The sequence below is a fragment of the Magnolia sinica genome, chromosome 5 (genome assembly GCF_029962835.1).
Source record: "Magnolia sinica isolate HGM2019 chromosome 5, MsV1, whole genome shotgun sequence".
Taxonomy (NCBI): Eukaryota; Viridiplantae; Streptophyta; class Magnoliopsida; order Magnoliales; family Magnoliaceae; genus Magnolia; species Magnolia sinica.
Genome location: NC_080577.1, coordinates 106,775,639 through 106,800,646, shown reverse-complemented (window position 1 = coordinate 106,800,646; position 25,008 = coordinate 106,775,639). Strand labels below are relative to the sequence as shown.

At 39.8% G+C, this 25,008-nt stretch overlaps 1 protein-coding gene across 3 annotated transcripts; it reads left to right on the top strand.

Annotated features, from left to right (window-relative positions):
* The first annotated feature begins 14,272 nt into the window (after nucleotides 1-14,272).
* Nucleotides 14,273-23,914, top strand: LOC131246599 (protein NRT1/ PTR FAMILY 6.1). 3 transcript variants are annotated; one of them, XM_058246870.1, is made up of 5 exons: nucleotides 14,273-14,375; nucleotides 16,276-16,617; nucleotides 16,718-16,935; nucleotides 20,594-21,174; nucleotides 22,803-23,914. In XM_058246870.1, the coding sequence occupies exons 2-5, from the start codon at nucleotides 16,278-16,280 to the stop codon at nucleotides 23,683-23,685; spliced, it is 2,022 nt and encodes a 673-aa protein (XP_058102853.1). In that variant the 5' UTR covers nucleotides 14,273-14,375; nucleotides 16,276-16,277; the 3' UTR covers nucleotides 23,686-23,914. The 3 variants fall into 3 exon arrangements, with proteins under 3 accessions (XP_058102853.1, XP_058102854.1, XP_058102855.1); XM_058246871.1 differs by lacking the exon at nucleotides 14,273-14,375 and adding an exon at nucleotides 14,461-14,577; XM_058246872.1 differs by lacking the exon at nucleotides 14,273-14,375 and adding an exon at nucleotides 14,607-14,844.
* Nucleotides 23,915-25,008: the final 1,094 nt, after the last annotated feature.

Sequence of the window (25,008 nt, the reverse complement as noted above, 5' to 3'; positions counted from 1 at the left end):
CCACAGTTACCAGCTGATTCTAACCGTCTTAAATGATTAGTGGACGTTTAACATGTATAAGACGATTTTGCTTCGTATTAAAGACGGTTAAGAGTCATCTGAAATTTTAAAAAGGGTTTGTAACCGTCTTTAAACCAAAGGATTTTCCATACGGTCCCCAACTGTCTCAAAATTCATCTTTTTTCTCCCTTTTTCATGTAGTGTAGGTTGGATCCTGTAGTTCATGTATTCAGGCTAAACGGGTCCAAACCCTTCAATTCCAAGTCCCAATCTTGAAGACCCATATACATATTGATTTGGGTGTCCGTCGAGCACCCACCAGGTCTTAGATCTAGGCTTTGAGTTGGGTATGGAACGAACAAGTATTTACATGGTCAAGCCCACTTAGTGGATGGATTAGATAACACATACATCTTTGACACATGCATGGTGTGCAAACGGTCTCTCTTTCATGCATGTGTGGCTCAGAAAATCTCTCTTCATTGCCTGAATAAGCGATATATCTAAAACATAGAATAGTATAATGAAACTAATTGGACCTAACCTGACCCTGATTTCAATTAGGTCCAAGTTGATGCATCCAACTCGGACCTGGATAGACCCAGGTCCAAAAAGGTGAGATCCAACCAGACCCAATTTGTTAATGGATCGAAAAAGGTAACCAGACCCATTAAAATCTAGTCGGGTACCCGTGGGTCCAGTACCCATTAACAGTCCCGTATATGTGTACTATAGTATAATGATCGTGCAAGTCTGTATTTTTCAGTTCGTACAAAAAGCATGCTCTCAGAAAAATTGCACGTGGCATGTAATAATTGGACAAATTGGACTTTCCAAATTCAAAAATAGAAAGTAGCAGTAAAAATAAAACTCACCTTTCCAATCTAGAAATCAATTACATTTAAATGAGAAATGATATGATGGTGTCTTTATCATGGCGCGGTCATATTTTCTTTTTTGCTTTGGCCTGCTCCAGCAATGCAATGAACATTAAATAAAAAAAAATTAAAAAATAAAATAAATAAAATATCATGGGGGCTCCATCTTTTCACCATTTGTGGACATGGAAAGGATCTGATGAGCATTTCAAGATCCAGGTTTCAGGAGCCAATAAAATGATTTGCTCACATGCACGCACAACACATGGGGATAATATCATATAATCAATATGTTAAAAGCTTTGGAATGATGTAACGCGTCAAGCTAGGCTCTTTAAAACATTCTTATAATAATGTTTTACCATGCTTTTCAGCGTACATCCATGGCGGCCCACTCTATGGCAACACTCACTTTGGCTTCTTTTAGAGGTAGCTCTTTTCAGGGAGTGGCTGCACTCTAATTATCCACATAATCCTTTTTAGGCATGGTGGCTTTCATAAGCCGTTCCATCCGTGACTTGAACACAAGATGTAGTGTTAGCTCTAGTACTAACATGCCAAAAGTCGCAGGACTAATGGAACACGTTAAGTTAGGCTCTTCAAGCCATTGGTATCGTAACATCTCTTTCTTTGCTAATAAAATTGTCATGGAATATGTATTGGTTGGTTAAGAATTAACCAACATGCAAAAAGCCCCGCGTCCAATGGAACGTGTCAAGCTAGGCTTTTTAAAGTTTTGGGATGATAACATATCTTTCCTTACTAATAAAATTGACACGTGAAAATGATAGGGAGTGTTGGCAAGAGGGGATGAGAGTCAGTTATAAAAGTATTTTTTAAGTTGAGATAGGGTCATCACAAAACTAACTAATTAATTTGGAATTTACATTTCAGTACTTTTATCAAAAAGGTTTTCAAAAAGTTACTTTTTTCAATTGGTATGATTGTTATTCCACTTATGTTGTGACTGTGCAATCAATAGATCAGTGGCTTGGATGGGCCTTACAATGATATTTATGTAAAAATCACCCTAACCACCGGGTGTGTCACTTCATGTTAGGCTAAGGAGCCAAAAATCAGCTTCATTTGTGATTCAGGTTGACCACATATTTGGAAACAATGCATACGGAAACGCTTACTTTCCAAGCTTTTTCATTGGATTGACCCAAGTGAATCACCGGATGGGTATAAATCTTTATATGGAATAGAATAGTTGTAGTGGATTCCATATAATTATATCACCCTGAACCTTGTAAAAATCAAGGGCGGACGTCTCTCCTACCTATTTTCCTTGTCATGGCCTACTAAAATCACAGGTGAGCTTGATTTCTTTTAGCCTAATATGAAATCTTGCATAAACATTAGGGTGGGAAATGTCAAAATCCAAAGCATACTGCATGGAATTTGGTTGTTTCTAAATGATGTCACTATATAGTTGGTGATGTATGCATACTTAATTTGCATTGCCCACCATCATGTGTATGCAAAATCATTCCAACCATTAGGTGAATTATCCTAATTTAGTCTAAAAAAAATCAGGCTAACTCATGATTCATGTGGACCACACCAAAACAAAAAAAAAAAATTTTTGAAAGAGTTACGTCAGCCCTTGACTTTTACCAGGCCCAAGTTGATGATTATATGAAATCCACTCCAGCCATTAGATGAGACAACATGATGTAGAGCGGGTCGCGGACAGTTTCATGGCCAAGATGGATCAGAAAAGGCCCGGTCGACGACAGAAGTGATCCGGACCATCGGACCTTAGATCGGGCGTATCTCGCAATCCGGAAGGAGTTAGCTAACGTAAAATATATGATTTTGGGGTAGAACGAGCTACTTTAGCCAACCAACCCAGCTATGCCGGGTTGCGCCGCCCGGAATTGCGAAAAACCCCTTGATTGACGGTCGTTTCCCTGTTTTAATTTCGTTTTTACTATAAATAGTAAGTTTTAGTTTGATTGTAACTCTTCATCCGTTGGGCTTTAGGAGTTGCGCCCAACGTGAAAAGAGCTTAGAATAATTAGGGGAACGGTTTGGTGAAGCCAAATAGGACACTTACTATTTTTGGCCGAAAACCTTGCGCACTAGTAGACATCACGACCGTCTATAAATAGTAAGTTTACTATTTATAGTAAGTCGCGGATTCTAGGAGTTTGAGTTGTAGTTTGATTATGATTTCTTTCCCATTGCTTGATACCCTTATTTAAAGGGTTGTAAACTCGATTTTAATCAATTATTCATCAATCAATTTCGAATTTATTAGAATTTATTTCTATTTTCTGCTTTCTTTCCTCGTGGATTCGAGAAGTCTCTGTGAGGAGTCCAGAGAAGTTCCGTGGATTCGGAATAGTTATCCTCTTGAGGAAGACGGTGCTCGACCTCACGTCCTCCCCTGCGTCACAACAAAAATTAGTAATGTGGCCTAAAAATAAAGCCTATTCATGATTCAGGTGGACCATACCAAGGGAAACAATTTCCGAAGCAATTGTTGTATTGAACACTGTTTTCAATGATGTGGTCCACCTAAATCACTTACGGAGGTAGTTTTTTGGATCATGGCCTAACATGAGGCGACCCACCTTGTGGTTGGGATGGATTTTACATAAACATCACAGTCGGCAGTTAATCCATTTGCTTGCACACCCACCCAACCCACCACATATGGATTAATGAGCAGCTTTAAAGAGATGCAAGGAAAAGCAGTTGAATAATAATTATATAGATTAATGAGTAGCTTTTGAAACCTATTTGAAAAAGTAAAATTCCCTTTAAAATAACTTAAAAGATAAATGCTCCAGTGCTCAGAGCACCATTAGCTATCGTGCTCTAGTTGTTTCAAGACACTTGAACAATCTAATACAAGACTGCTCATGGGCCCTACTCGAGCAATGCAATGATCATTGAAAAAGTCGTGGGGCTCCATCTTCTCACTATTTGTGGACATGGAAAGGACCCAACAAGCATTTCAAGATCCAAGTTTTGGAAGGAACCAGAAAAATGAAGTGCTCATGTGCACGGGCAACATATGGAGAAAATGTCCATGTTTATTTGGGAAATTATATGATAGAGTCATGAGAGAGAGAGAGAGAGAGGGGGGGATGAGAATTGGTTATAAAAGTAGTTTTTTTAAGTTGAGATGGGGCATCACAAGACTACCTAATTAATTTGGAATTTACATTTTAGTACATTTATCAAAAAGGTTTTCAAAAAGGTACTTTTAGTTGAGATGGGGCCAACACAAGACTACCTAATTAATTTGGAATTTACATTTTAGTACAGTTATCAAAAAGGTTTTCAAAAAGTAACCTTTTTTAATCCGCATAATTGTCATTCCACTTCTGTCGTGACGCACAAACAATGGGTCAATGGCTTGCATGGGCCCCACTATGATATTAATGTAAAATTTACCATGACCACCAAGTGTGTTACCCCTGTTAGGCCAAGGGTCCAAAATTAAGATCTATCCATGATTCAGATGGACCACGTGTACGGAAACAACATACAAGATAATGCTCACCTTCCAAACTATTTCCATTAGTGTAGTCAAGTGAATCACGGGTGGCTATAAATTTTTGTATGGAATCTAATAGTTGGAATGGATTTCAGATAATTATCATAGTTGGCCTTGTAAATATCAAAGGTGGACATCTCTCTCCCAACTATTTTCTTTGGTGTGGCCTACTAAAATCACAAGTCAAGTTGATTTATTTTTCCTTTGGGCCAAATATAAGACTAAAGCGGGTGTTTGGATTGTAAGTTACTTATGCCTCAAGTAGTTTATTCGATTTCTACTTATTATCGGATAAATATGTTTGATAAACATCATACTTCTCAACTACAAAAGTGGAAAAGTATGTGTGGTTTCCAACATCACATTAGTATTTATCAGTCAAGTTTGTTCCCTCCACTATTAACATCCATTGCCCATCATGTAGGCCAAAGCTTTGATGTGGATTATTCATTATGTAGGGTCCACCTTGGATGCGGGTTGTCTATCGTGCGGGCTCACCTTTACTGTGGATTGTCCATCACGCAAGGCCCAACTTCAAGATGGGTCATCCATTAAGCGTGGCCCGCCTTAGATGTGGGTCATTCATCATTAGGGACCAACCTTCAATATGTGAATTGTCCCTCTATGGGCCCACCTTGATATGGGTCATCCATCACATGGGGCCCACCATCAATGTTATTGTGCATCATGTGGGGGCCCACCTTTAATATCCACCGCCCATCATGGGGGGGCCACCTTGGATGTGGGTCATGTATCATTGACACACACCTTTAACATGGACCATCTATTATATAGGGCCCACCTTGATGTGAGTCATTCATCATATGGAGCCCACCATCAAAATAAATTGTCCACCATGTGGAGCCGACCTTCATTATCTGTCACCCATCAAATAGAGCCCACCTTCATTATCCGTCACCCATCACATATAGCCCACCTTTGATGTGGACCGTCCATCATGTGGGCCCACCTTCAATACATTTTGTCCATCATGCAGGGCCTACCTCGAAGGTGGGCCATTCATCATTAGGGGTCAACCTTTTATGTGGATTGTCCATTACGTGGGGCCCATCTTAATGGGGGTCATCCATCGTATGGGGCCCACTCTCAATATCCACCACCATCACATGAGGCCCACCTTTGATGTGAAGTCCATCGTGTGGGCCCACCTTCAATGTGGGTCATCCATCATGCGAAGCCTACCTTGGATGTGGGCCATTCACCATTAGGGGCCAACCTTTGATGTGAACCATCCATTGTGTGGGGCCCACCTTCAATGTCCATTGCCCATCATGTGGAGCCCACCTTTCGGATGGACCGTCCATCATTTGGGCCCCACCTTCGATATGAATCATCCATCATGCGTGGCTCACCTTAGATATGGGCCATTCATCACTAGGGACTAACATTTGTTGTGGACCATCTATCATGTGGGCCTATGTTAATATGGGTCATTTATAATGTGTGGACCATCCATCATATGGGTCCACCTTGAATAAAGACCAATACCATCCATAATGCGGGGCCTCCGTTGATATGGGCATCCATCATATGGAGAGCCGAGAGGGGGAGAGACTAGAGACGTAGAAAAGTTAAAAACCAATAACAAAAAAGTTATTGAGATGAGTAACTTTCAGGGCATAATTTTTACAATGATGCATATCAAACTAACTTAAGTTTTAAATAAATAAATAAATAAACTTATTAACTTATTAAGTTAAAAAATTACTTCATTGTGGTATCCAAATGAACCCTAATATATCCAACCGTAAGTGTATCTTACATAAATGTTAGGGTGGAACGTGTCAAAATCAAACGTGGCTCACATACAATTTTGTTGTTTTCTGAATAATCATTGCGCAGTTGGTGAAGGACACGAGACTTGACTTTTGGAGGTGCCCACAACAATGCGTATGCAAAATCATTCTAACTATTAGATGCATTATCTCAATTTAGTCTTAGGGCTAAAAAAAAAAATCAGTCTGACTTGTAATTCAAGTGGACCACCAATGTAAAAAAGGGTTAGGAGAGCAACGCACATCCTCAACCCTTCTATGTTGATCATATGAAATTCACTCCAACCATTAAACGACAAAACAAAGGTTAGGCCGGAGGCCTAAAAATCAGGCCTATCCGTGATTTAGGTGGGCCACACAAGGGGAAATAGTTTGGAAGGCAATCGTTGGGTTGTACATGGTTTCCAATCATGTGGTCTAGATGGGGTGGCTTTTGGGATCCTAGCTTAACCTGAGGTGACATGCCTAGTGGGTGATATGAATTTTCCATAAACATCACATCATTGTGGTGCCCACCCAAGTAGCATACCCATTTGCTTGCGGGGTAGTGGAATAATAATTATATTGATCAATGAGTAGCTTTTTGAAACCTAATTGAAAAAAAGTATGGGATTGGGTTCTTTTTTTCATCATAAAACCTCCTTTGAAATAACTTAAGAGAGAAATGATTCAATGCTCGGAGCACTTTAAGCTATCGTGCTCCTAGTTGCTTCAAGACACTTGAGCAATCTAATACAAGACTGGCCTTTAGATCAAGTATGCATTTGACGGTGGTGAAGGCCATTTATACAAAAATGAGCCTAGTCAACAATTTCCATCCATTTATTGATTAGGGCCATTGTGGATGGGTGGATGGACATGACTTAGCTGCAACACTGTATCCAACAATATGGGTGGGACCTTGACCATGGGGCTCAACGCGATGTATGAGTGGTCTATCTACACCATTTATTCATCTTTGTAGATCATCTTATGACATGGGCCAAAAAAATGAAGTAGATCTAAATCACAGGCAAACACACCAAAAGAAATAGTGGCGAATGACCATTAAAAATAGTTTTCAAGCCACAAACGTTTTGGATGAATATGACATGTGTTTTCCCTTCATCGCTCTAATACCAACTTCTATCACATCCTAAATCTGAAACATATGCCCTATTACTTCTCGAGTCCTGAACTTAGGTTACGACAACTTTCTCACCACTCACCGAATTTGGTTGACAGTTAACGAACTTCCCGAACGCCCAACCCAATTCATGGTAGGGGATTTTATTATTATTATTATTTTTTAATACGGTTAATCTAATTAGGCTGTTACACATTTTATATATGGTAACGCATATCTAAGAAACGAACATGTTCAACATGTCACATATATGATAATGCACGAGCTCAACAATAAGGGAAAAGATATAACAAATTCCCTATAAATAATGTACGCACCATGCTACTAAACATATTTTGGAAAAGTGTAAGTCATCTATGTGACCTTATCAACCAATTGGATGCAAATAAACATTCCAACAAACCCTTGGAACTTTTTAATGGTAAGTGTTGAATGACTACTATTTCCTGTTGTGTGGTCCACCTGATATTTGTATATAATACATTTTGGGCTCAGGCCCAAAAATGAATTGGCAAAATGGATGGGCATAGTAGATATGCAACTCATACATCAAGGTGTCTCACCCTCATCAATGGATCAGGTCCACGACCATCGTGGGCTGCTTGTGACTCTAAAGAATCACTTTTGTTAGGCAACCAGGATCATCCGTCCATGTATGGGGAAAAAAAACGGTATAATTTAATAATTTTTTTTAACAAAAAAAAACAAGTCAAAGATGGATTGGACAATTAAATTGATTGATTGGACTATATGAGTAACATTTCTCTTAAGTGTCCTTTCAAGTGTTTAAAAACCCTTCTCAAATTCTTCCATGATAAGTAATTTAATTGTCTTGAATTACTCATCCATTTAGTTGTTTTGAATTACTAATCCTATGTAATTCTTTTCCTAACATGTATTACTATGATACCATAGATATGGTGAAATCCAACTCTCTACAGTACAAGTAATGGGTAATGAATTTATCTGGACCATCCATGTAGTTCCCTTACTTTGAATGAATTTTTTTTTATTTTTTTATTTTTACAAATGCACAAACAAACAATTGTCCTCTATATTTTAAAGGTGGCCTTCAAAACCATGGTCTAAGATTAGAATAATTAATGGCCAAACATTAGTTAACATAAATCAAATAAATTAGATAGACAAAATTGTTTGATGATTTTTTATTTTATTTTTTGAATAGGAACCATCAATGATAAGGCCCACTAAATGGACAACCTTGATCAGTACATTTCCCTGCCATGTGTACTTTCTGTTGGACATAGGCTCATAAGGCCCAGTCGTGGTTACCATTAGTGGGTGGATCCCACATGAGCTTTCTTTCAAAATATTTGTGGGAAAACTCCTACCTCATTTAAACTCTGAGAATCCTATTAAATGAGAGTGATTCCTTCATTTAAAATATTTTATAACCAATTGAGAGGGGTTAGAGAAATCATGGTGGATTTTATACCAAGTTTTTGTCGATCTAACTTAATTTTGAATGATCTAAGCTATTGGTAGTAATCTAAAATTAATTTTAACCATAAAATCAAATAAATAATAAGATTCTCTCTGTTCTTATAATGATTAGATAGACTATTAAATGTAAACCATCTATCTACAGCTATGTATAAGATATCCTAAAATCGTGTAGACTTTCGATCTTTGGTCCTCCCATCTAAGCTGTCTTAGACTTTTGAGAGATAACTCTATCATATTTCTCTTCTTCCGGCTCCACCAAGTGGGCGAAATGTAATGTCACATAAATGGCACCAATTTTGGTGGGAAAGTAGAAGAAAGGGACAGCTAAGTTAATATTGTTGGAGTGAGTTAACTAGGTGGGAGGGCCCACTTGGTTGAATGGTCTTGATTGTCTCCCTTAAAAATAAAAATAAAAATAATTCTTAGGGGTTGCTTGACACAATGGATCCGAGGGGATTTGAGCCCTTCGTTGTTTAGCAACATAAAGGAATGGTGTGTTTCAAATCCTCTTCGAGCGGCTTTGAAATCCAAGGTGAAAGTTTGGATTATACCTAAAATCATTTCAAGCATTGTCCAACACCATCTGAACATTGTCCATATAAATCAACTATTGAAAATCGTTGATTAGTCACTCAGACATGTATCTGACCACTTCCTCTTGAAAGGTCATTTTAGGGATAATCCAAAAAATGAACGGAAACAGTGGTAGTTAACCATTAAAAACTTCTTGTGGGCCCAAAATCTTTAGATGAAGATGATATTTATGTGCTCTTTTCGTCTAAGTATCTGTGAATTCATTTTGATGGCAAATAAACATTCCGGTGGAATTTATGAAGCTTTTAATGGTGGAGATTCAATCACGACTGTTTCCTGTGGTGTGGTCCACTCAGATTCGGGTCAGTTTCATTTTTGGGATCATGCCCTAAAATGAGCTGTCAAAATGGTTGGACGGTGTGGATTTAAGCACATACATCACTGTGAGCCCCACAGGGGTCCCACCCACCTTGGTGGCCGTGCCCCAGTAACTAAGCATTTGGATAGGTTGGCATTTAAGGTCCTATTTAAGGCTAGAATGCAACGTATTCATACTGTATTCCTCAAATTAGGTAGTTCGATTTGAGTTATCTTATTCCACGTGTACAAAGAAGGCAAGCCTGCGTATTAAACATCATAAGCTGTCAGAGTATTAAACAATTTTCCTATGCATTAACCGTGGTGACGAATTATAATCATTGAACTTTCCACGCTGTCTATCTGTACAGAAGCAGATTACGTGGATATCGCTGGTGACCGGCCCTGTGAACCCACCCTGATGTGTGTTTTATACAGTCGGCTCATCAGTTTTGCCATCTCATTTCAATTCATGATCCTAAAATTGAAGTACATCCAGGCTCAAGTGGACCATCATACATGAAATAATTGGAATAATGACATTGACAGTTGAAACTAGCTTAAAGCCTATTATCATTTTATTTGTCATTCAGCTTGTTCATGAGGTCACATAGACATGGATAGATGTGTACACGAGTTGAACTCAGTCAAGCTTGGTACAACTCAACTTGGCTCGGCCACTAGCTAATCGTAGCTCAAACTCAGCTCAGCTTAGTCCTCGAGCCTAACTGGCTAGCTCGGCATGGTTCGGTCAACAACTCAGGCCAATTCGAGCTATATTTGAGCCAAGATTAAGCTAAGTTCGCCTATGCAGCATTTTCACAAACACATAGACTATACCTTCAAATTCTCATTGTATATAAAACAACATCAGCGGTTTTACAGGTATTTCATCAAACACGTTGCAAGCAACACCAATATTATTTTTTTTAAAGGGTATTTGTTTTATATACATACCTTCCTTGTCTCAAGACAACACTTCATTGAGTTATTTCATCAAACACTTAATGAACAACATCAACATCAAAGTAACCGAGTCACCACATTAGTTCGATTTGAGTTGGGGTTCGATCGGAGTTAAGTTGAGCTCAAACAAGCTCGAACTTGGATCAAAATTTTTTCAAGCTAAAAAAATCAACTCGAACTCAATTATGAACCAAGCCGAATTGAGCTTTTTTGAGTCAAGTTGAGCGAGGTAACCGAGCTAACTCGGTTCATGTGTAGCCCTAGACATGGATAAAAGAAAAGAAATATCAGCTAAATATAAAACTTTTGTGTAGTCCATTTCAATAATAAGCATTTAATTCCATGCTGAAACATATACATCATGGTGGGTCTGGAAAAATCGGTTACTAAAAGGATATATATGGTGTTAGGGTTATCATGCAATCTATATCGGATGTGATCGAACGTGAACCGTGCCTCTAGGACAACATAGGGCTTTGTTCATTCTTTGTATTTTTTTTCAATTCATTTTATGGCATGAGCCTAAAAATAATATACATCCAAAGTTTAAGTGAACCACACCATAGAAAACAGTAGGGTGTAAATGGCTTAGGTTGAAAACATTCCCAGGGCACCTGTGTTTCATAATAAGCCTATACTTATTTTTCCACCATTCAATTCCCCGAGATGGCAATAAAATTTTCAACCCCGTGTTTTATACCACTATTTCATATATATAGTGTGGTCCACTTGAGCTTTAGACCATTAAAGATCCTACTCTCTAAAATGAGCTAGTAAAATGGACGGATCGTTATACATAAAACATACATCATGGTGGTCCCCACATCTTCACCACATCATGCCATGGGATGTCCCTGTGGGGTGTGCCCTAGACAATCTACTTCCCGCAATTATAACATCTGATATACCAGATCAACTGTCTCCATCATTTCCGATGACAAAAACTAGTCCAGCAGTGGATAAGGCAAATCTTTAGTGAAAATTTTCAATGGTGGACATTCAATTCCCTACTTTCCTGCGGTTTGGATCACTAGTTTTGGGATCATGCCCTAAGATATGCCAGCAAAACGGGCGGACACCGTGCATAGAACGCATACATCATGGTGCGCCCCACAGCCTCGCCCTGTCATGCCACAGGATATCCTTGTGGCGTGTGCTATAGGCAATCTGATTCCTCTAATATTCGAGATTCCAAAACAACGGTCCTCGTCATTTCTCAGGATAAAATGTGGTCCGGCAACAGATGGGGCCTTGATAACGATCTCATCCACCAATCATAGCCATTACTTTTCCCTGACTTTTATCCACGGCGAATGTTAGCCGTTTATCTAATTGAGAACTGATCACTAAAGGCAACTACCACAACGCGTGGTACCGTATCATCTTTCCCGTCAATAGGTGGGCCATACCAGTACATTGAGTCAGATCCTCCGTTGTCCATTGATTCGATTCACCTGACTTTTTCTTAGATCCCACACGAGTGGCATTTTGGCGGGAAAAATGATACTGTACGCAAGTAACGGTGCTGCAGGTGATCTGGTGCAAACGGGTCGGTTCGGTTCGGTCCGATTTGGGTGAAACCGGAACTGAACCGTTCCTAATGGTTCTAGGATTTTCAGACTGGACCGTGAAAACGGGTTTGGTTTCAGCTCAGTTCCACGGCTCTAGACTTTTTAAAATCCAGCCTTACATATTTAATATGGGAAGAAAAAAAATGGACGAAGGTTCTACGACAGCTGGGATGTTTCAAGATTGGATATTTTCAGGAGCAAGCTTCTTCTACTTTGGTATCCATCGAATCAACTATCATGATTGCTGGATTGTGGCCCTGCATAAGTGCATATTGAGGGCCCCAGGTCACTCACTGTATGCATACTCTGACCGTAGATCATGTAGCCTTGCTAGTGGGCATCCGCAACCGACACCGTTGGTTATAGTCTTACGTGTACGCTGATCACTTAATCTATGACTTTTAACGAAGGAAGATGCTTTTTTACTTGATGGGTTCTACTTTCTAGAATTCGATATCAATCGTATAATCAATTTGTCCAGTGTACATCAACAGGATGGGTCCCACAGGTCAATTGTTGACATGGGTATGAGAGAGAGAGAGGGGGAAGGGGGCATGGGTGGCCGCACGCAAGAAAGAGAGACACTTAGGGTTTCTCTTTTTTTCCTTTTTTTATTTTTAAACCGTAGTTCGGTTCCTCGTTTGGTTCTAGGTTTGGTTCCATGGTTTGGATCTATAATTTGGTTCATATCTCCGTGCCCCTAAATTGAAACTGAAATGTATCCAACAGTTCTTTGAAACTTGGGACTGGTGCACTTTAGAACCGACCAAACCCAACCATTGGATCAGTTCCAGTCCGGCTCCACGGTTTTACCGGTTCGGTGTGCACCCCTAAGTGATTAGTTCTCGAGCGCGGCTGGGGTGGATGGATCGCCGGATCCAACGAGATCCCTAATTGTGGGGCCCACCTTGATGTATTTTCCTTACATCCATGACGTCCATATGTTTTAAAAGCTTGTTTCAGGGCATGGACTAAAAAATGAAGTAGATCAAAATCTCAGGTGGACCACACCATAAGAAACAATCTTGACTGAATCCCTACCATTAAAATTTTCGTGGGTCCACCGGAATGTTTACTTCCCGTCCACCCGTTGGCTGTTGCTAAGGTGACAAAGAACGAACACGGGTTGCGTCCTACCCCCGCCCGGACAGAGTACCGTCCGGGCAGGGCTCTTTGGGACCCTTCGTGGTGTATGTGTTTTATCCACGCCGTTCATTCATTTTCTCAGATCATTTTAAAGTATTAACATAAAAATGAAGCAGATCAAAAGCTCCTGTGGACCACACCAAAAGAAGCTGCAGTGATAATGACACCCACCGTTGAAAACTTTCTAAGGTCATGTAGACGTGGATGAAGTGAAAAAAAAAATATCACCTTGATCCGAAACTTCTCCGGCTCCCAAGAAGTTTTTAATGGTGGAAGTTCAATCTCCACTTTGTGGTCCACTTAAGACCTGTACCTGCGTCATTTTTTGAATGATAGCCAAAAATGATCCGAGACAAACAATGAACAGCGTGGATAAAACACTTACATGTGGACCCCACAGAGCCCTGTCCGGGCGGGGGTAGGACGCAATCCGCGTCCAGAACGAACTGAACGAAAAGACCACACAAAAATCATCTTCATCCAAAACTTTTGTGGCTCATTAGAAGTTTTTCCTGTACTATCGTCCATTTGAGAGTTGGATTTGCTTCATTTTTGAATCATAACCTAAAATGAGCTTTCAATAAAGGTGGACAGTGTGGATGTAAGGAAAATACATCACAGTGGGCCCACAGGGATTCCCACCTGCGCCCTCCGTTCTTACCTAATCTTGCTTTCTGACCGTCCATTTGAAGGCCCCTACCCTAATGCCTAGTACCATCCACGTTAGGGCACTTTCCAATGGCTGGCCATCCATGGCATTCTTCACTAAGTACACGGTCCAGATCCTATTTTCATCATGCCACGTGTACATTCTTAATGCGGATCTATCAGATTCATGAAAGAGACCATTCTATCATAGCATCCTTCCTCCCACGTTCACAACAAAGAGACGGAGCGGAGCACTGGGAAGCCCCGCTCTTTCTCTCACTATCTCTCTCTCTGATAGCGATGGCGTCACCAGCATTTCCAAAAACCCTAGGGTTTTCGTCAATGCCATTTCCTCTCCAGCCTCACTGGCAGGTACACTTCATCAATGCTCTCTCTCTCTCTCTCTCTCTCTCTCTCTCTCTATCTCCCCTCATTTATTGCGTTTTTTTTTTCTTTCGCATTAGTAGCTATCAATTCTCATGTGTCGGTTGGGAAGGGTCTTTTATGAGGCGTCCCATCACTATTTCATGATCCGTAGTTTCATTTCATTTCATTTCATTTCGGTCGGATTTCGGTAAGTTGGTAGTGGTTGGATTTCCGGGGTGTTTGGGCGTTTTACGGAATTGAGTTTTTCTTGTTTTTTCTCTTGAGATGGAATTGGCCTAGAAGATTGGGAGTTATTAGCAGATTTCTGGAGTTGTTTTTTTGGTTCAAGTTTGATATTCTTAGTGTTCTTTTGAGAGAATTGGGGTTTCTTGTTGGGGGTGGAATTGGATTTTAAAGCTGAGAATTCATGCTGCACTTCGATTTTTACTTAACTGCGTTGTTGTTGGATAGTATAGTAAGCGGGGGGTTTTACTGTTTTTCGGTGAATTGGGATTTCTTTGTTGGGTTGGACTTGGAGTTTAAGATCGAGAATTCATGCTGTATTTCAGTTGTTTCTAAACAGCACCATAGTTGGATTTCAAGGGTTTTTATTGTAAGTGAGGGATTTTAGAGTGTAAGTTGAGAATTCATGCTGTATTTTGATTGTTTCTTAACTGCATCGTTGTTGGATAGCTGGGGTTTTTATTGTAACTGGGGGATTTTAGAGTGTAAGTTGAGAATTCATGCTGTATTTTCATGCTGTATTTTGATTGTTTCTTAACTGTATTTCGATTGTTTCTTAACAGCACCATAGTTGTTTTCTTTTTCTTTTTTTTTCCCAGGGAATTGGGTTTCTTTGTTGAGGTGGAATTGGAGTTTAAGATTGAGAATTCACGCTGTATTTCGGTTGTTTCTAAACTGCTTGGTTGTTGGATTTCTAGGTTTTTTATTGTAAGTGGGGGATTTTAGTGTTTTTCAAGGAATTGGGCTTTCTTCCTTGGGGATGAATCAGAGTTGAAGATTGAGAATTCATGCTGTATTTTAGTTGTTTCTTAACTGCTTCATGTTTTGGATTTCCAGGGTTTTATTGTAAGTGGGGGATTGGTGTTCCTTTGTTAGGGTGGAACTGGAGTAATATTGAGAACTTAGGCTGCATTGTTCTTGTTTTGGAATTGGGTTGTTCTTAGATTTCTACGGTTTTCAGTGGAGGGAATTGGGGTTTCTTAGCTGGGGTTGAATTGGTGCGGAAAAACCGAGAATCTCTATAATCTTTTGGTTGTTTTTGAAGTGGGTTTCTTTAGATGTATAGAGTTTTTGGTGTAAATTGGGAATTTAAGTGCTCTCGAGGTATTTGGGGCTTCTTCACTAGATGGAATTGATGGGGAAATCTGGATTTTCTATTGTATTTTGTTTGTTTTTGAAGTGGGTTGTTGTTAGTTTTATAGAGTTTGTAGCATGAGGAATCTGATTGTTTCTGATGGAATTGGGATTTCTTTACTGGAGTAGGTTTGATGTAAAAAACATAGATTTTATGTTGTCTTTGATTGTCCTAGAAGTGGTTGGTTAGATTGATAGAATTTTTAGTATATGCAGGGTATTTGAATGTTTTTGAGGGATTTTTTTTTTTCCTGTATAGGTGTTGAAAGGTCTCTTCACCAAGGGATATCGTTGTCGTGAAAGATGGAAACCATTTGCAGTTTGCCATCTTTTGTTTTGTTTGTTTGTTTTTTTTCGTGTATCAGAGGAAATTAGAGTTTAGCAGGCATGGAATGGTCATAACAGATTGTGATTTTCAATTATATCTTGTGGATGTTTTTGAGGGGGGCTGTAGTTTAACTTCTGGGTTTTTACAGCTTAATTCCAGATTTTGAGGTAACTCTGTTTTCATTCTGGTGTTCTTTGCCAGGTATGGGATCGAAGGAAATCAAGTCACCTGGTATGGGAATCAAATCACCAGGTATGGGATCCAACGAAATCAAGTCACCTGGTATGGGAATCAAATCACCAGGTATGGGTTCAAAGGAAATCAAATCGCCGGAAGACTTGCCGGAGAATTCGGCAAGGTTAGATCCGAATTCTGACTCGTTCCATAGCAAGAAGCTTGGGATCTATTTTGCTGAGAGTGACGATAGGCGGACAGTGATTAGCGGTGGATATGTAGGTGGAACAACACCAGTTAATATCCGTGGAAAACCCATTACCGATCTGTCTAAGACAGGTGGTTGGATTGCTGCCTTCTTCATTTTTGGTAAGCAGAAGCTGGCAAATTTTAACAAGCTGAATTGTTTTTTCTTCATTGTTTCAGAATTAGTGTTTCTGTTTGTCAGTGTAATTTGTTGCGTGTTTAGGTAATGAGATGGCAGAGAGGATGGCTTACTTTGGTCTTGCTGTTAATATGGTGACTTTTATGTTCTATGTCATGCATCGTCCTTTTGCCAGTTCGGCAAATGCAGTTAATAATTTCTTGGGCATATCACAAGCATCATCTGTGCTTGGTGGGTTTCTTGCTGATGCATATCTTGGTAGATACTGGACAATAGCTATCTTCACAACCGTGTACCTTGCGGTAAGATCTGAATTTTAAAATCATGTGTTTTTAATGATATGTTTTTGTAGATACGAATCCATACATCCTTATTATATCAGTCCTGTTCGAACTTGTTTTCCTTTTTGTGTGCTGCAATCTATTCATATCCCTTGTAGAAATTATCACCATGGTGCTTAAAAACCATGGTTTCTTGAAGTTTAGTATAGAGTTCCTGTCGCAGTGTTTATTTGGATAAATAGTATAAATGATTTCTATTCAAAAGCATTTCTAACACGAAGTTCAACTATAGCAGCACCCTCAGTTTTAGAGTTCCTGTTACAGTTATATTTAAGTTAAAATAGTGCTAAATGCATAACTATATGCACACATCCAACTCCATAACAAAGTTGGTAGTGTATCTGCTCTCCTGAGGCCTGGCCCTTCAGTCTCCTTACTGGGTGTGTTCAGAGAGGCAGTGGCTCCTAAGCTGTGCCAGGAAAACGTAATGCAGTGGTCATGAAATGATAAACAAAATGCATGGGCGATAGCAAGATCTCTAACTTGTCTTTTAACTAAAGTCGAGATATCTAGCTGAACAGGATCTCCTCTTTGTAGTGCATTGAATGACCAAAAGCTCCTTTTTTCCATTGAATTTCAATTGAATCCCTCATATTTTCAATACGGCGATGTCCTCTTCTTTTTTAATGAGCTGTAAGACTTTAATATCTGACCAACTTCCACTTAGTGCCTGTTTGTTTTGCCAGTTACTCTGGTAATGTAAAGTAAATGTGTCATCATTACGATGTTACCACTGTCAAACCAAACACATGAATTGTTGGTCAAATGCAAATGCATTTAGGAGACAAGTAAATGAATTTGTAATCATTGCACTTTTTCATTGCATTCCCATGAAAATCTCGAATCCAAACAACGACATCAGTGTATTTTGGTGATAATTTGACATTAAAATAATGTTATGCTATCATTACAATTTTACCGCCAGTAAACCAAACACAAGAATCGGCAATCAAATGCTAATGTTGTTAGGTGGCAAGTAAAGTAATTTGTAATCATTGCACATTTACTTTACATTACCATGGTAATTGCTGAAACAAATATGCCCTTAATGTTTAGCAATTTTTTTAAAAAATTATTATTATTATTTTGCCCGGGGGGGGGAGCGGGCGTTGGAGCATGCAATGAAGTTTCATAGGAAATATGGATTATTTGCTATGACATTTTTCACCAAGGGTTTTTCCTGAAAATATTTTGCCAAAATCTTGAAATATAAGTACTTTTTTCTTTATCAAGATCATAACGAATGATGCATTGGAGATATAATGAATGGTTTATGATGCGATAAAAAAAGCATTGTAGATAAACTCCTAGTCATTATATTTCATAGGGAAATAAAACTTTAATGGTACAAAACAAAAAATAAATCACTCATTAGCAGTGATGCCTTGTAAAGTTTCTCCAACTGGTGGAGGATTCTTTGACCTTCAAGTTGACCAAACGTATGTTGATCTAACTAAGATATTTTGCAAAAATATTCAGTTGGAATTTATTGCCAGGAGAATTCACATGGAAGGAAAAAAAAAAGCTAAGAAATTCCCAACTAGGAAACTTTTAGAAAGAAAAAATACATAAGTCAATTGGAATGTTTTTGGATCGTGAGGAATGCAGGATTGTTGTCTTTGAATTACCCATCTTATTGTTTATCCTTGATTCTTTAGATCTTTTCTTTTTTTCCCTCAAATCAAAGGCAGTCATTTAAAGAAGTTAAAGGCCACCAAACTGATTTTTTTATGTATGAAATTAATTTATTAATTATCAAAAAAGGCAAACTGGCAAACTATGGTATGGCACTTGTACAGTGAGCAGAACATGAAATTGGACCATGCCAATATTGCCAACAGGATAAATTGCAACGTAGATTGTGGAGATCAAAGATGAGTTGGGGATGTTGGTGACTTCTCAAAAGAAAGTCATTAGCATGTACCATGTAGTAAATAAGGGCGTTGGCCTATTGTCAGGAGGAACATAGCTATTTTTCTTTTATTAAGGAAAGGCCTTATTCTCATCATCCCTCTTGGCACCTTCACGTGCTCTAAAATTTTATCTACTTTGATTGCTTCCTTTATATATATATATATTATTGATAAGATAAAGAAATGGAAAAGCTATTTAACAGAGACATCAAGGAACTATTGATTTCATTTTAATGGCAGCCATGAATTACAATATCATGTTATACTCTTTGGGTAGCCCTTTGTATCAGACAAATAGAAAAGAAAGCAATGCCAGAAGGTATATCCAGATAGCTTTTAGTTGTGGTTTCTCTTGCCTTCCTATGCTGAGGGATTCCAAGGTTGCTGGAAACTTCTTCGTGTAGATCTGCAAAGCTTTCTTTCTCATTTTAAAACTAAACATTAAACAAAAAATAATAAACATAGAAGGGGACAGGGACAGGTGGAACTGTGGAGGAGATCCACAAGCACAAATTGCCAAAGAAAACCTAATGACCACCTCAAGTCTCTTCAAGCAGCTGTAGAAGAAAACAAAACCAAAAGGGGGGCTTCATGAAGAGACCTTTGGTGCAACCCGGTTATTGAGCCAATGAGATCTCGACACCTAAATTGCAAGAAATGGACAAGAGTACACCTATAAGAATAATGGAGTAGAGAGGGAGAATAATTTTATTGATATCAAACTTTTTCTTACAATACTTAAGAAAACTCATAGTTAGGAAAACTTAGAATCCCTAATGAGAATCCCTCCAACTAAGAAGATTGATTTCAAGTCAATCACAATTGACTTCAAATCTACCTAAGATCATCCGGCTAGTACAAATGAGATACAACCCCTCAACTTGGAACAACTCTGCCGAGCAACCCTTGAATACCTTGGTAGTGCTTGCCCATTCCACAAACATCCACCTAGCTTTGTGGAAAACTTGCTCCGAAGATGCTGGCTTGTCATTAAAAGACCTACTATTGTGCTCAAGCCATATCGCGCAAAGTACCAACATGAGAGAGAGGCGCCAAATCATCTTTCAATCAAAAGAAAAAAAAAAGAGTAAAAAAAAGATGAGTTTTGTTAGTTGGAATTATACACAGTATTTGAAACTGCAGCCGGACTTCTGCTTTTCATCTCATACCACAAAAACAATTTTCCAAATCAAAGGGTTACTTATGCACAATGCGGTGAACCATATAGAATTGGTGACTATCATAGTGCCCATTACCAGGTAACACTATTTCGATCCAAGGAGACGCAATTCCTGGCGAGCATTTGCTCAGTCCTAAAACTTTACATGCTGGGAGCTGCCTTTTGGCAATCCAAATTGCCATATGGTAGGTTTCATCATGCATGTGAACTGCCCTAAAAAATCTCTATAATTGGACAACCTTAACTGTCCAATTGGACCAATGGTTGGAATAACCTGTTTTTAATGAATGGGTAGGTAAAATCTTATAGGGAAAAAATTTAGGCCTCACCTGGCCAGCCCATCATCAGGCCAAGCAGATGATCAATAGCTTTGTTTCACACACACACACACACACACACACACACACACATATATATATATATATATATATATATATATATATATATATATATATATTGAGGGAGAGAGAGAGAGAGAGATGTTATGTTAGTGATAACAGCAGTGTATTCTTTTTTGGTTATGCAGGGTTTGACAGGAATAACCTTGTCTGCTACAATGAGTGTACTTATGCCAAGTCAGGATCATTGTGATCAGCTATCCTTAATATTGGGTGGTTGTGAGCCAGCAAAATCATGGCAAATGACCTATCTGTATACAGTCCTCTATATAACAGCATTTGGAGCTGCAGGCATAAGGCCCTGTGTCTCATCCTTTGGGGCTGATCAGTTTGATGAAAGGAGTAAAGATTACAAGGCTCACTTGGATAGATTTTTCAATTTCTTCTATCTTTCGGTCACCATTGGGGCAATCGTGGCCTTCACCATGGTAGTCTATGTTCAGATGAAACATGGATGGGGGTCGGCCTTTGGATCGTTGGCCATAGCCATGGGCATTTCGAACGTGGTCTTCTTTGCGGGTACGCCTTTGTATCGACACAGATTACCAGGAGGTAGCCCTCTGACACGTGTTGCGCAGGTATTGGTTGCTGCTGTCCGTAAGAGACATGCATCGTTCTCTAGCAGTGAGTTTGTGGGTTTGTATGAGGTTCCTGGCAAGCACTCTGCCATCAAGGGTAGCAGGAAGATAGCGCACACCGATGATTTTAGGTACTTCAGCTTTCTCTTTCATAGATTTCTCTTCAAGGAACTTTGTTCTACATCGTTTCTCTTATCTTATGTTGCTGGATTAAACATTGAATGGTGGTTTCTAATCCACCATATCCAAATTGTGGGCCCTATTTCTTGATAAACACACTTGTTAGGATGGGAATTGCCTGCAACCTGGGGTTAAGGGGCTATAGAAATCCCATCCCCTGCAACCTCAAGCTTTGTAGAGTGCTTCGTGACGTTGGTTTTATATCCATGTTGTCCATCCGTTTCCCCAGCTCGTTTAGGATATGAGCCCAAACATGAGGAGATTTAAAACTCAAGTGGGCCACACCACAAGAAAAAGTGGAGATTAAACTCCCACCATGAAAAGGATGTGGATTGCCTGCAAACCCCGACCGCAAGAAGTGATGCTAGGTGGCTCCTACCATGATGTTTGTGAGAAATCTACCCCGTCCATCCCTTTTGCCAGCTCATGTTAGGACATGAGCTCGAAAATGATGCAGTTCCAAAAAACCAACAGTGAAAGGTGGGGAGGGAAATGCCTATAATTGAAACATGGGGTTGACCATTATGTTTATATGCCATCCAAACTGTTCAGAAGGTCATTTCCACTAATATTAACTGAAACAGAAAAATATTAGCTTAATCCAAAACTTTTGTACCCCATGAATGTTTCAACTATTTTGCCCACTTAGAGTTTTGGATCTGCCTCATTTTTGGACTCATGTCCTAACATGAGCTGTCAAAAGGGATGGACGGAGTGGATTTCTCACAAACATCACGGTGGGCCCCACCTAGCTTCCGACCACAGGAACTTCATGTGGTCGCAATTGTCTCATTGAAACACATTTCCCAAAAAAAAGAAGAACGAAAAACTCTCATCTTTGAAACCTCCTTGGGGCCACAGAAGTTGTGATCAGGCTAATATTTGTGCTTTCCCTTCCTGCATGTGGTGATAATAGTATGATAAGGGCCTCCAAAATAAATAAATAAAATAACTGTATGAACTAGGTTGGATGGCAGGTACAGATAAACCCAAATATCAACCCGTTCACAACTTCTGTGTCCCCAGGGAGGTTTCAACGGTGGGCTTCCATACCCACTGTTTCCTGTGGTGTGGCCCACAGGGGTTTTGCATCTCCCTCATGTTTGGGCTCATATCCTAAAATAAGCTAGTGAAACAGATGGATGGAGTGGATATAACAAAAAATCGTGGTGGTTCCCACCAAGCTTGGGTTAGGGAGTTCCTTTAAACCCAGGTTACAGGCTAGTCGCGTCCCTCTGGGTGGTCCTGACTCCTGACCATCCAATTGATGGCAATCAAATGGACTGCTAAAACAAAAATGTCAGTGGTGAAAATTCAATGGCCGATATCAAATGGTTAAGATATGTCTGATCGGTATGGTTTTTGGGATATACCCCATCCACAATGGTCCCCGTGGTTTGGCCTATCTGTATCAACTTACACCGAGGGCTCATGTACTGTGGATGAGTTGCCATAACACATGAAACGGTTAGAAATGTGTAATATTGTAGCTCATATCTGATTGCTCTAATGAATTTACATCTAGAATGCTCCCACATGTCACAGTTTTAGGTAAACTTTTGTCTTTTCTGGTTTGTAGGTGTTTGGACAAGGCAGCCCTGCAACTCAAAGAAGATGGGGCCAATCCAAGTCCCTGGCGACTTTGCACAGTAACCCAAGTAGAAGAGGTTAAGATACTTATAAAACTCCTCCCAGTATCAGCCTGCACAATCATGCTCAGTGTAATCTTGACAGAGTTTCTGACCCTATCGGTCCAGCAAGCCTATACCTTGAACACCCACATGGGCCATCTCAAACTACCTGTCACATGTATGCCTGTCTTTCCCGGCCTCAGCATCTTCCTCATCCTGTCCCTGTACTACTACACCTTCGTCCCGCTGTCCCGCCGCATCACGGGCCACCCCCATGGCGCCTCCCAGCTCCAGCGTGTAGGCGTCGGCTTGGCAGTGTCGATCCTCTCGGTGGGGTGGGCTGGTGTGTTCGAGAGATACCGTAGAAACTATGCTATCAAGCATGGCTTTGAGGCCCTCTTCCTGACGGCCATGCCCAACCTTAGTGCATATTGGCTGTTGATCCAGTACTGCCTGATCGGCATCGCGGAGGTGTTTTGTCTCGTGGGCCTTCTGGAATTCTTATATCAAGAGGCCCCTGATGCCATGCGAAGCATGGCGTCTGCTTATGCGGCCATAGCTGGTGGTTTGGGATGCTTTGTAGCCACTATACTCAACAACATCATTGAATCCATAACGGGGAATGATGATGAAGGGCGTCCATCATGGCTGTCTCAAAACATCAATAAGGGGAGGTTTGATTACTTGTATTGGCTCCTCATGGTCTTGAGTGTGGTCAATTTCTGTGTTTTCGTGTATTCAGCACGGAGATATAAATACAGGACTCTCCTTCGGTCAGAGTCGGAACTAACTTCGACGAATGCGGGTGTCAGTTCGGCAGCTGGTAACTAGGAAGATATAGTCAAGGTTGGTGAATGTGATTCTTGTGTTTGTATTCCATTGCGCCCATTTGTTTACGGGGTTTTATTGTTGTTTTTTATATTATTTTTTATGGAAGCTTAAGAAATGTATGGTTCAGATTGAAGGTCATGATATGTATGGTTCCCATAATGGTGGGCCAACTCTCATACATGTTTTATCTTCTATGACAAGAAGCTACTATGTTGTGTTCATTGTAGAACTTGGGAAAACACGAGTTGTGATTGGTACTGTTTGTCTGGCAGACAATTACCTTATTGTTGCGTTTACATGCTCTATTTGTCCATCTGTTTTAGGGTAGAAGCTGATTGAGAAATAAAGATTAGAGAGCTACATCTGGAATAGTTTGATCCAAAATCCCATGGTGAACCAACAATCCTGATTGCTAATGATAGTTTGTGGCACACCACAATACCACATTCTTTAGGAATAAGCAAGATGCCTCTTCGACTGAGTCTTTTATTAGTACTAAATGCATTAAACTCTTGGATGTAGAGTCTTGTTGTATTACTTTGGACATGCCTTGTTTTTATAAGTAGCTTGTGGTGATGTTATCTGTCTTTGCCTTAAAACTTGAATCCAAATAGATAATATCTCCATGTTCTCAAGTAGAGCGCTGCAGTAGTCATCTCCTTTCCGTGTTATTGAGCTTTTAGCTTTGTAGGCAATGGGGCTTGTTGCATAAGAACTCAACCAATTGTGGAGTCTTTATAAGGCATTGATATGTAAGGTTTGTAATGGTCTCACAGGCTCAATGCCCTTTCCCCCCTCACTGCCTTTTTCAAGTCCTTTCAAAAGTCCATAGGCATTCAGTTGTCCAATGCCAACTTCTAGTTTCCTTTAGTTTGTCAGGACTGCCACCCTCTCCAAGTAAGCCTTGATAAGCCATCAATAGCAGTTCATTTGGACAAGGAATGATCTCCATTCAATCACTTTTGTGGGAGGATCATAGCCTTGTATGGCTTTCACCTTACTTTCACCATTGCACTGACTTCTGCTTAGGCCTTGATAAGCCACCAATAGTAGTTCATCAGGACAAGGAATGATCTTCAGTCAATCACTTTTGTGGGAGGATCATTGCCTTGTCTGGCATTCACCTTACTTTCACCTTGCACTGACTTCTGCTTAGGCCTTGATAAGCCACCAATAGTAGTTCATCAGGACAAGGAATGATCTTCAGTCAATCACTTTTTTGGGAGGATCATTGCCTTGTATGGCCTTCACCTTCCCCATCGCCCATGCACTGACTTCTGTTTAGGCAAAGAAGCACCTCTTTTTTACATACACCTCATTTTC

Coding starts and splice junctions, on each gene's coding strand:
- LOC131246599 (XM_058246870.1), top strand. CDS start 16,278: ATGGGATCGAAGGAAATCAAGTCACCTGGTATGGGAATCAAATCACCA. Junction 16,936..20,593: donor TCACAACCGTGTACCTTGCG/GTAAGATCTGAA, acceptor TTGGTTATGCAG/GGTTTGACAGGAATAACCTT. Junction 21,175..22,802: donor GCGCACACCGATGATTTTAG/GTACTTCAGCTT, acceptor TCTGGTTTGTAG/GTGTTTGGACAAGGCAGCCC.